Below are 11,650 nucleotides of genomic sequence, written 5' to 3' on the forward strand. Positions count from 1 at the left end.
TTTCTTTTCATATATCCTCATGTTGTCGTTACTTTCGACTTCCTCATCCATTTCTAGAAAGAAATACGATGTTTTCTTGAGTTTTAGAGGTGAAGATACCCGCAAGAACTTTACGGATCATCTCTACGATGCTCTAAATAGAAGTGGGATTGTCACTTTTAGAGACGATCCAAAGTTGGAGGCCGGTGAAGAGATCGCACCGGAACTCTTCAAAGCAATTCAGCAATCATGGTGCTCGGTAATCGTTTTTTCGGAGACCTATGCCTTTTCAGGTTGGTGCTTGGAGGAGCTTGCGGAGATTGTTAAACAGAAAAATGACAAGCGTCATAAAGTATTTCCAATTTTCTATGACGTGGATCCATCCGATTTAAGAAAAAAGAAGGGAAAAGTTGAAGAAGCCTTCGCCAAACACGAAGAAAGATACAAGAAAGATAAAGACAAGATCCAAAAGTGGCGAAATGCTTTGACTGAAGTGGCTAACATCTCGGGATGGCATTTAAATAATAGGTATTTGTTTCTTTTCTTCCATATTTCCTAGTTTTAATGACTAAAAGATTGTTTTTTTATTTTATTGCATGTTATTTTTTTATGATTTCGTGTTTAACTAAGAATTCTAACGAGCAACTTCTGTATTTTGATGCTATAATATATCTTACTGTCTTCTTCTTGCATTTTGTTTGCTTCCAGCTATATTATATTTCTTGATTCGTTGAACTAAAAATGGAAAAGATCATTTGAAAGATAGCAACGATTTTTTATTTCATTGTAGGCATGAATCAGAGTTTATCAGAGACATTGTTAAGAAGATATCAGCAAAATTAGATCAGATATATCCAATTGATCATGATCATGATGAGTTAATTGGAATTAGTTTACGTTTGGAGGAGTTGTATTCGAAAATAAACATTGGGGAAGATGATGTCCGCATCATAGGAATTTGCGGAATGGGTGGCATCGGTAAAACAACTCTTGCAAAGGTTGTTTGCTCTCAAATATCATCTCATTTTGAAGGTAAATGCTTTCTTGCTGATATTCGAGAAGTTTCAAACAAACATGGACTTGTTTCTTTACAGAAACAACTTCTTTCTCAAATCGTGCCAGATGAATGCCTCAACTTTTTCAATGTTCATGAAGGGAATGCCAAAATTAGCCGTAGATTGTCTAGCAAAAAAGTTCTTGTTGTTCTTGATGATGTTGATAGCGTACAACACTTGAAATGCTTGGTTGGAAGACGTGATTGGTTCAATTTAGGGAGTAGGATCATTGTAACAACAAGAGATGAACAATTGCTCCGATCTTATCGAATCGATGATGTGTATAAGCCTACAACATTGAATCTAAACGATGCACATAGGCTTTTCAATTTGAAAGCTTTTGATAGTGATACAGTACTAAAAGATGATTTTATTGAGCTCTCTAAACATGTTGTACGTTACGCTGGTGGTCTCCCCTTAGCTCTTGAAATCTTGGGTTCTTTTTTGTACGGTAGAGATTTAGCTCAATGGAGAAGTGCAATTGAAAGACTTAAACAAGATTCTAACAAAGAAATTCTTGACACACTAAGAATCAGCTTTGATGGACTGGAAGAAAGGGAAAAGAATATATTTCTAGATATAGCATGCTTTTTCAACGGGGAGAAGAAAGATTTGGTAATGAAAGTATTAGATGGTTGTGATTTTTTTCCGGATATTGGAATCGATGTTCTCATTAAGAAATCTCTCATAAAAGTTAGTGATGACAACCAATATTTGCGGATGCATGCCTTATTGCAAGAAATGGGAAGAAAAATTGTTGAAGAAAAATGTGTTGATGAACTTGGAAAACGTTGTAGATTGTGGAAGGAAAGGGATGTCCATCATGTTCTAGTAAAAAACACGGTAAATTATTCAACAAAAATTACATACAAAATTTTATTTTTATCAATATATGATGTAAATCCAAAGCTTAATCTAATCGGTTTACGTATCAACCCTTAAGTGACATTGAGTAACTTTAAGATAATTTTCATTTGTTGATTATAAATATTAATAAGGATTTGTAATATAAGTGTCTAATTTTATTGAATTACTCTTATTAGGAAATGTTTGACTTTGTTTAAAATATTTTATTTACTATATTTTGACCAAAAGATTGTGATAATGTTAAACACGTATGTAATTTTTCAAAAGTTTTTTTGTACAATTTAGACCATTTATTTTGTCTTCTTATTGTCTATTCTTGATTCTTTTAGGCAACCAAAGTGATTGAAGGCATGATCATCGACAATAAAAGGTAAGAATACATACATAAATTTATCAATATGTACTATTAATATTTTTATTATTTTTGAAAAAATCTAATAAAAATGACAAAACTTTTTGACTTTTCTTGGTAGAGTGGAAAGAAATTAGGAAGGATGAAAAATTGAAGGGATAAAAAAACTGGAAGGATGGAAAACATATTTTTTTTTGCCATAGATGTGTTTGGTAGAAAAGATGGAAATTGAATGGAAAATATATTTCCCTTGACACTATTACTTTTCCATTTCATCCTCATATCCCTCCACTTTTCACCCAACCAAGCATAATCTTAATCCTTAATGTTTTGATGATATATTTATTAAATTTTATATAGAAACACATTACCCTTTCAAAAGAAATTATAAAGAGATGTATGTCATTGTGTTTACTAATATTGATGGTTTATATTTTATGTAATGACAATATATCAATCAGCTAGGTTATATCATGTCATTAAAAGTTTTCAAAAATAAATCCAAGTTATGCGATCATTTGGTTCACCAAGAATGTATAGAATTACACATTATTGCACCAAACATAAATTAAAATATTAGTTCTAATTTTTTAGGTTTAGGTAATTAAAAGATGAATGTAAGTGTTAGATAGAGTATTGTTTAATATGTTCAATCCTATCTCAATACTCTATTCGGATATATATTAGATTTAAGTATGGGTACATGTACTTAAAAAAACAATATTGATGCCACATAGCTTTTAGATATTGAATATATTTTTGTATATTTTGAAGCTTATTTTTATTTTGCTCATGGTTATTAGGGAATCGAACAATATGCTCAATTTGAGTGCGGATACCTTCTCGAAGATGAAAAAATTGAGATTGCTCAAAGTGCTTTGCCAATCAAATTGTGACGATCTCAAATATCTCTCTAATGAACTACGACTTTTAGATTGGACAGGATATCCTTTAAGATACTTGCCTTCAAGCTTCCAACCAGACAACCTTGTCACACTTCTTTTAATATATAGTCACATTGAACAACTATGGAAAGGAAATAGAGTAAGAATTAACTCATCTTATCCTTGTGTTTTAACTTATTTTAATATAAATGATTAAACTTTGATTAAGGTAAAAAAATACAAAATTGAGCGTTATTATGTTTTCTAATTTCTCTGTAATTTATTATTGTCTTCAACAGCCTTTGTATAAGTTGAAAATGATCAACCTCAAAGGGTCCCGAAACCTGATCAAGACACCAGACTTCACAACAGCACCAAAACTTGAAGTTTTGATAATGGAAGGTTGTACCAGATTAGTAGATGTCCATCCATCAACCGGAGTGCTTAAGAGCCTTAAACTTTTAAATTTAAGAGGCTGCACAAGTCTTAAGAGTTTTCCGATTAAAATTGGAATGGAATCTCTTGAAACATTAAATCTTTCGGGTTGCTCAAATCTTGTTAGGTTTCCGGAGATTGACGGGAAAATGGAATGTCTAAAAACACTTGATCTTTCTGGTTGTTCTAGAGTTGAAAATTTGCCAGAGAATTTGCAGCAAGTAGAGTTTTTGGAAGAGCTTGACTTGAGTGGAACAGCCATAACAGAGCCACCATCCTTCATTTTTCAATTGAAAAATCTTAAAATTCTGTCTTACTATGGGTGCAAAGGACCATCATCTAAGTTACGATTAAATTGGGCTTCTCTTTTAAAGGTAATCCAGAAAGAAAGGACAAATTCTGTGCCTCGGATGTTGCCTTTGTTGTCAAGTTTGAGTTCTTTAAGAGAATTGAAGCTAAGGGACTGCAATCTTTGTGAAGGAGATATTCCTAATGATATTTCTGGTTTATCCTCTTTGGAATTCCTTGATCTTAGTGGTAACAATTTCATCAACATACCTGCATCTCTTACTGGACTCTCAAAGCTTGATTCTCTTAAATTGTCAAATTGCAACATGTGCACTCTTGGTGAAGCAGATATTCATGGTCTATCCTCTTTGAGATATCTTTTTGTTGGGGGTAACAATTTCATCACCATTCCTTTGGCTCTGACTCAACTTTCCAGGCTTAAATTGCTTGCATTATCAAATTGCATGACGCTTAACTCGTTGCCTGAGCTACCAACAAGTATAGAAGATGTGTGGCTAGATGGTTGTTCTTCACTTGAAGTAGTTGCAAGTCCATCAAAAGTATGCAATTTAGTGGATTCGGCTGCTATTAAAGCCTTTAACTGCTTCAAATTGGCTGAGAATATCAATGCATTAACACTGCTGAGAAAACATCTTAAGGTCGATTAATCTCTCTTTTTCTCCCTTACAAAATCTTATACTTGAGAATTTATGGTTTTAGTTACCAAACGACTTGTGTTTTATTTTGCAGGCATTTGCAAATTCAAGAAAAATGTTTGATATTATCATGCCAGGAAGTGAAATCCCAGAATGGTTTAGCCAACAAAAAAGTGACTTCTTTATTAAGATTCCCTTACCTATCAGCCTTCAAGAAGATAGTGAATGGATTGGAGTTGCTTGCTGCTGCATTTTTGTCAATAATGATGCTCCAAGGGATGTGAGCTTTATCGACTGTGGAGCGTTAATGTATGGTAGAAATCCTCGACAGATTGAGAGGAGAGGCTGGTTGGTGGGTAAACGATTCAACATGCCAATAATGAAAGATCACATTTTTCTTCGTTATTGGTCGCGTGATAAATTATATCCATTTTCCTTGGAGGATAAATATGGTGGCTGTGAAACCAATAATATAAGGACAACAGATTGCTTAAATCATAAACGTGATGGGCTTCATGTGTTTTTCAATGGTCATAGCCTTAAGGTGAAGAAGTGTGGTGTTAGAATAGTGTATGAGAAAGATTTGGAAGAAATAAAAGAGTTACAGTGCCATACCACTCAATCTTCACCAAATTTTGAACACATCCACCAACACTCTGCTCACAACGATGGATCAGTAGGTAGCACTTCTGACATAAAACAAAAACGTAATATCTCTGAGGAAGCAGAGGAAGAAGGGCTGCAACCAAAACTGATGCAAAAATTTTTCAATTTTATAATGGGCCAATCAGGGAAGAAGCATTAACTGTGGTAAACTACTTAATCAATTTTTTCCTATTAATTTTTATTTTACACATCTTTTATTTAATGTAATCATTCTAAACTTATTTATAACCCTTCTTATAAACCAAAAATTTTATATTTTTACTCATTGAACAGGAGGTCATATTCTGTACAAATCATAAATGTTGATAAGATAGTATATATATATATATATATATATATATATATATATTATTTTAATTTTGGTCACTTAATTCATTCCTTTTAACATAATTGAAATGTGTACATTTTGATTGGTTTCATTTTTATTAAAATTTTATTTTTATTATATATACACTTACATCTATATTTTATTTGTAGGTTGAAATAAATATAATCAATTTGAGATAGAAATGTAGAGAAAATGGATAGTTTCCGTGACAAAGCAGGTAACAATAAGGTGAAATCCTTTAATGAAGATTAGATCATAGTTTGGACCGAGATAAAAATCATTTCATTTTTATTTGAGACTGACTTATCTGTTCAATTTAATCAGTCAAAATTATTTTTATATGTTTCAAGATTAAAAATAAATCCTTTCTAGTACTTAAATAGGTTTAATTACTCCTAATAAAAGTATCATTGAAATTTCATGGTTTGTAGTACAAATAATATTACTCCAACTCTTAAGTTTATGTTTTTTTTTTTGTAAAGTATTTATGTTTAGAGATTTATTTTAAGACTTACTCAAATATGAATATAAAGTATGCTAGAAAATCTTTTCCATGTAAGAGACATATTCATATCCAATAAATATTTTTAAAATTCAATAAATTCATTTTTGTTCTTGTCTAATATTAGGGTTTAGAGAAATAAAGATATGATTTTTATTGACATGAGCAAGATTTTCAACTGTTGTGTTTTTTGTGATATTAATAAAATTTTCTTGATTTGAGGTAAGTTAATATACCACTGATAGAGAAATGATTATATGAAACTGTGATTTCACGTCATCCTTATACCTTTTCAGTGGGAGAATGACAAATCAAAATTTTAATATTTTTAGTTGAATTTGAATTTTTCGAGAGAAAAAAAGCTGAAAATCAGGAGGAAAAATCTATTTTATTATTCTCCTATTAAAAGGTAATAGGAATGACATGGAATCACAGTTCTATAAAATCCCTCCTCTCCAGTGATATAGATGATTTCAATGCAACAAAAATAACCTAGGTGTTTTATGTTTGTCCCCTAGGCTAATAGAAGTATGAAAGTTTACTAAAAGGATGATGCAAGTGAGGGACCAACAAAAGTCTTCAAGTTGAAATGAAAGTGGACACTTTAGCAAGTATAGGGTCGGATGAATTTAGAGAAATAGATTATGTTATTACATAATTAGTTGTTTTTTACATGTAAATTATAGTATTTTAAATCAACTTTTGAATTTGTTGCTTGTATAATGTAAATTCAAATAGTAATTTAATTGTAATGTAAATAAAACCTTTTAAATTAGGCATAATGACAAAAAGTTCTTAGTGTTTATGAAATTTGACAATTTAACCCTTATTTTTTAAAACAATTTAATTCTTAACATTTTATTTTGAGTCAAATTATGGATTTTTAATGCAAAATGCTTATTGAACTGTTAATAGTGTTGACTGACATGAATAGTGAATTCATTACTTTTTATAAATTTTAGTCACTCAATTCATTTCTTTTTTTAATTTTATTTTCATTATATATATATATTCACTTACATCTATTTTTGATTATAGGTTGAAGTAAATCTAATCAACTTAATATTGAAATATGGAAAAAAATGGATATCTTTTGTGATGAAGTAAGTAATAATAAAGTGAATTCTAAGGATTAATCATAATTTCAGCTGAGTTAAAAATCATTTCATTTTTATTGGAGACTAATTTATGTGTTCAATTTAATCAGGCAAAATTATTTTTATATATTTGAAAAATTAAATATAAGTCCTTAATAGTACTTAAATAGGTTTAATTCCTTCGATAAAAGTACCGTTTAAATTTCATGGCTTGAAGTACAAATAATAGTATTCCAACTCTTTAGTTTATATTGTTTATAAAGTATTTATGTTTAAACATTTATTTTTAACACTTATTTAAATATGAAAATAAAGTATGCTCTTTTAATTAATTGAAAAATCTTTTTCGTGTGTGAGACTTAATCAATCTATTTTTTTAAATTCAATAGATTTAGTTTTTGTTTTTGTCTAATTTCTTTTTTTCTATTCTTGTTAGTGGTTGTGTTTTCTGTAATATCATCAAAACTTTCTCAATTTGAGATAAGTTAATATACCAGTGATATAAATGATGTCAATGCAAAAACAATAATATTGGTGTTTTATGTTTGCCCCGTAGACAGATAGAAGCATGGCTCAAAGTATAATGCAAGTAAGCAATCCACAAAAGTCAAGCTGAAATGGAAGTCAACACTTCGCATTTATAGGTTTGGATGAATTTAGAAAATTACGATTTCAAAAATAGATTATGTTATTATATAATCAGTTATTTTTTACTTGTAATGTAATGTAAATTATACTATTTTAAATGGGTTTTTTGAATTTTTGTTTGTAAAATATAAATTTAAATAGTAATTTAAGGTCTAATGACAAAAAAATGTTCTTAGCATTTATAAGATTTTATTTTGAGTCAAATTATAGATTTTTTTAATGCAAAATGCTGATTAAACGGTTGACGTGATATGAATAGTGAACTCTTTTCAAGGTTCGTCTTAATTGGATCATCTTTCACGATAGCCTTATTTAAGTTTATTATGTTTTCTCATTTGTTTCTAATTTATGATGGTCTTCAACAGCCTTGTATAAGTTAAAAATAATGAACATCAAATGCGGCTGAGATGGGATTGCATGTGGGATTCTCGAGGGTGGAGATCGAAGGAGACTCATTATCTGTGATTCGGAAGCTGCAAACAAAGGGAGTTGAAAGGTCAGTGATAGGAGCCTATATCTCAAATATTAGAACAATCTGTGAGGGGTATCAAATCTGTTTCTTTAAACATGTGCCAAAACAAGCAAACGGAGTTGCACATCTATTGGCTACAGTAGGATTAAAGAGAGATGAAGAAACTTATCTTGTTGGCGCGGTTCCTTCATACGCGAAAGTGGCAGCAGAAGAGGACCGTCAACAGTTGGGCTCACTTTGTCCAGCAGATCGAAGATCCACTGCTTAGAAAGAAGATAAAATGGGATTTTACCGTGGGCAAACAGACCGGAGAATAGATGGACTACTGGGTTTCTCAGTTTCGACGGAAGTGTTAGAAACTGGCCTGCATGCAGCATGTGAATTTCCAACATGTCATGAAGCAGCCCAAGCCATGCAACACATGCAGCAACAAAGGTGGATATGTAGCCCATGCAGATTCAAGCACGCAAGAACAAAAACACATAAGTTACCCAGGTAAAGTATGTGCAAGAATTCATACACATAAGTTACCCGGGTAAAGTACGTGTAACTGAATCTGTTTGTTTTGGTTCTTTTGTAACCAAGTCTATGAAATGTGTTCTAGTTCATTTTGAACTTAGTTTAAGCCTACATTTGATGTAGTTTGATGATGTAGGAGCTGATGACCAACTTTACTTAAGTTTACAAGTTTAGTTTTGTAAGTTCCAATGTAATAAGTGGAGTTAGGTAGTGTTTAGGTAAAGGATTTGTTGATCTTTTGACCAGCCAAATGATTAGTATATGTAATAGCTTTAAGCCAATATTTCAAATGAATGAAAATTATCAGATTTTCTTCCATATGCTCCATCTTTCTTTGCCTTCTAAAAACTTCTAAGTTCTATTCTTCATTCTTGACAGTAGCTAAAAGCTTGAACTCCAAGCATTTTTCCTTCATATTTTATCCGGGTATAATACGTTGCTGCTGGTGCTCTGTTTAAAATTCTTACTTTACCCGGTTAAAGTGTGTCAAAAACCCAACAATTGGTATCAAGAGCTTTCATCTTAGAGGACCTGTTGTTGAAAATTAAATGGCTTCATCAGGCTTTTCTCCTACAACACCACCAGTTTTTAATGGTGAGGGGTTCCACATATGGGTTGTCAAAATGAGAACTTACCTACAGGCCTTTGATCTGTGGGAAGTGGTGAACACAGATGTTGAGCCTACTCCACTTAGAGCCAACCCCACGGTAGCCCAAATCAGGCAACATGCAGAAGAAAAAAGTAAAAAGCACAAGACTATGTCATGCATTCAGAACTGTGTTTCTGATGTTATTTTCACCAGGATCATGGCTTGTGAGACTCCAAAGTAGGCCTGGGACAAGCTTAAGGAGGAGTTCCAAGGTATTGAGAGGACAAGACAACATCAATTGTTGAACCTGAGAAGGGAGTTCGAGAACTTAAAGATGCAGGAAGAGGAAACTGTCAAGAAGTATTCAGACAGAATTATGGCTGTAGTAAACAGCATAAGGCTCATTGGTGAGCATTTTAGTGAAGCAAGGATTGTGGAGAAAGTTCTCTCTACCTTACCAGAAAGGTATGAAGAAAAAATATCCTCCTTAAAGGATTCAAGGGACCTGACCAGCATCTCTTTAACAGAGCTGATCAATGCTCTGTATGCACAAGAGCAAAGGAGGGCCAGCAGACAGGAGGAGCACCAAGAAGGTGCCTTTCAAGCAGAAGCCAAGTCTGCCTCGAGCACCTCTGCCTACGAAGGCAAGAATACCTGGTCAAATGAGCCTAAAGCAGATAGTGCAGGAAGATATCCACCCTGTCCACACTGCAGAAGGGCAAGTCACCCGGGTAAAGTATGTTGGTTCAGGCCTGATATGCAGTGTAGATTTTGCAAGAAGATGGGTCATGTAGAAAGGGTTTGCAAAAACAAAGGCAGACCAAGATACAACCAACCCCAGCAGCCAAGAGCTGAAGCTCAAGTAGTAGAAGAAGACAATGACCAAGAAGAACAAGTTTTTACAGTTTCTTGTTCAGTTGTTAAAGGAAAAGCTACAGATGGATGGTTGATAAACAGTGGCTGCACAAACCACATGACCCCTGATGCTAGCATTTTTAAGTCAATTGACAGAAGCTTCAAAACAAATGTGAAGGTCGGAAATGGACACTTCATCAAAGTTGAAGGCAAAGGAGATATGCTGATAAGCACTCCTACAGGTACCAAACTTGTTAAAAATGTCTTGTTAGTGCCTGAAATTGATAGAAATTTGCTTAGCATTGCTCAACCGCTTGAGAAGGGCTATTCGGTTGTATTCAAAGGCAAAGAATGCCGATTAGTGATCCTAGTGGATCCAAGCTCATGACAAGAGCTATGACAGAAAAAAGTTTTATTGTGGACTGGAATAAGAGTCCAGATAGTGCCTACACAGCTGCTTCAGATGAATCCATGCTGTGTCACAAGAGGTTTAGCCATGCCAACAACATGTCAATGGCTCACCTAACCAAAGAAGATTTGGTTAAAAATTTCACTAATTCAGTTGAGAAAGAAAGGAAATTTTTGACATTCAAAGAGGTGCATGATATGCATGGGAATCAATCATCTGCTCAGATAAAAGAATTAAAGGCACATGTAACTAGCTTGGAACTTGAGTTGAAATCATTGCAAGCAACTAACAGAGATATGGCGGAGCAGTTAGAGAACAAAGCAAGTGAAGCAGAAAAACTGGGAGAACAAAATATAGGACTCCAATCCCGCATTTCAGAACTCGAAATAATGTTGGAAAAGAGAGAAAAAGAAATTTTTATTCGCACGAAGAAACTTGAGGATGATAACAATGAATCATTGTCTGGTATGAAGAACTTGACTGCTCAGGAAAATAATCTGCTATCAGAGAAGGAGACGTTGCAAGCTGAGAAGGCTCTGTTGAAAGAAAATTTTGCATTTGAAGGTGATGAAGCATCAAATCAAGTACAGAGGTTAATAGATTAGGCAAACACATTGCAGCAGCAGCTGGAATCTCTTCATATCCAGAAAGCAAAACTGGAATTGTAGTTTGAGAGAAAGAAACAAAAGTCATCCGAAAAACTGAATGAAATGGAGAATCAAAAATCAGAGTTGAAGCAAATGGTCGAGGACCTTCAAAGAGATTTGGAAGCAAAATGAGATGAGAAAAATGATTTAGTGAATAAAATCATTAGAGAATGCTTAATGAACAAGAGTTTGCAGATGCAAGCCAAGGAGGAGTGTTGAAAGCGGCTGCATGCAACATGTGAATTTCAACATGTCATGAAGCGACTGAGCCATGCAACACATGCAGCAACAAAGGTGGATATGTAGCCCATGCAGATTCAAGCACGCAAGAACAAATACACATAAGTTACCCAGGTAAAGTATGTGCAAGAATTCATACACATAAGTTACCCAGGTAAAGTA

At 33.1% G+C, this 11,650-nt stretch overlaps 1 protein-coding gene across 3 annotated transcripts; it reads left to right on the plus strand.

The window, feature by feature from the left end:
* The first annotated feature begins 19 nt into the window (after nucleotides 1-19).
* LOC108471854 (disease resistance protein RUN1) lies at nucleotides 20-6,822 on the plus strand. 3 transcript variants are annotated; one of them, XR_008274806.1, is made up of 8 exons: nucleotides 20-507; nucleotides 770-1,877; nucleotides 2,231-2,271; nucleotides 3,057-3,297; nucleotides 3,437-4,519; nucleotides 4,611-5,326; nucleotides 5,660-5,727; nucleotides 6,531-6,822. XR_008274806.1 is itself a non-coding variant. In XM_053022389.1 (7 exons), the coding sequence occupies exons 1-6, from the start codon at nucleotides 20-22 to the stop codon at nucleotides 5,319-5,321; spliced, it is 3,672 nt and encodes a 1,223-aa protein (XP_052878349.1). In that variant the 3' UTR covers nucleotides 5,322-5,326; nucleotides 6,531-6,822. The 3 variants fall into 3 exon arrangements, 2 of the variants coding, with proteins under 2 accessions (XP_052878349.1, XP_052878348.1); XM_053022389.1 differs by lacking the exon at nucleotides 5,660-5,727; XM_053022388.1 differs by lacking the exons at nucleotides 5,660-5,727; nucleotides 6,531-6,822 and having other exon boundaries at nucleotides 4,611-5,430.
* The last annotated feature ends 4,828 nt before the right edge of the window (nucleotides 6,823-11,650 follow it).

The sequence above is a fragment of the Gossypium arboreum genome, chromosome 11 (assembly GCF_025698485.1).
Source record: "Gossypium arboreum isolate Shixiya-1 chromosome 11, ASM2569848v2, whole genome shotgun sequence".
Taxonomy (NCBI): Eukaryota; Viridiplantae; Streptophyta; class Magnoliopsida; order Malvales; family Malvaceae; genus Gossypium; species Gossypium arboreum.

Coding starts and splice junctions, on each gene's coding strand:
- LOC108471854 (XM_053022389.1), top strand. CDS start 20: ATGTTGTCGTTACTTTCGACTTCCTCATCCATTTCTAGAAAGAAATAC. Junction 508..769: donor GGATGGCATTTAAATAATAG/GTATTTGTTTCT, acceptor ATTTCATTGTAG/GCATGAATCAGAGTTTATCA. Junction 1,878..2,230: donor ATGTTCTAGTAAAAAACACG/GTAAATTATTCA, acceptor TGATTCTTTTAG/GCAACCAAAGTGATTGAAGG.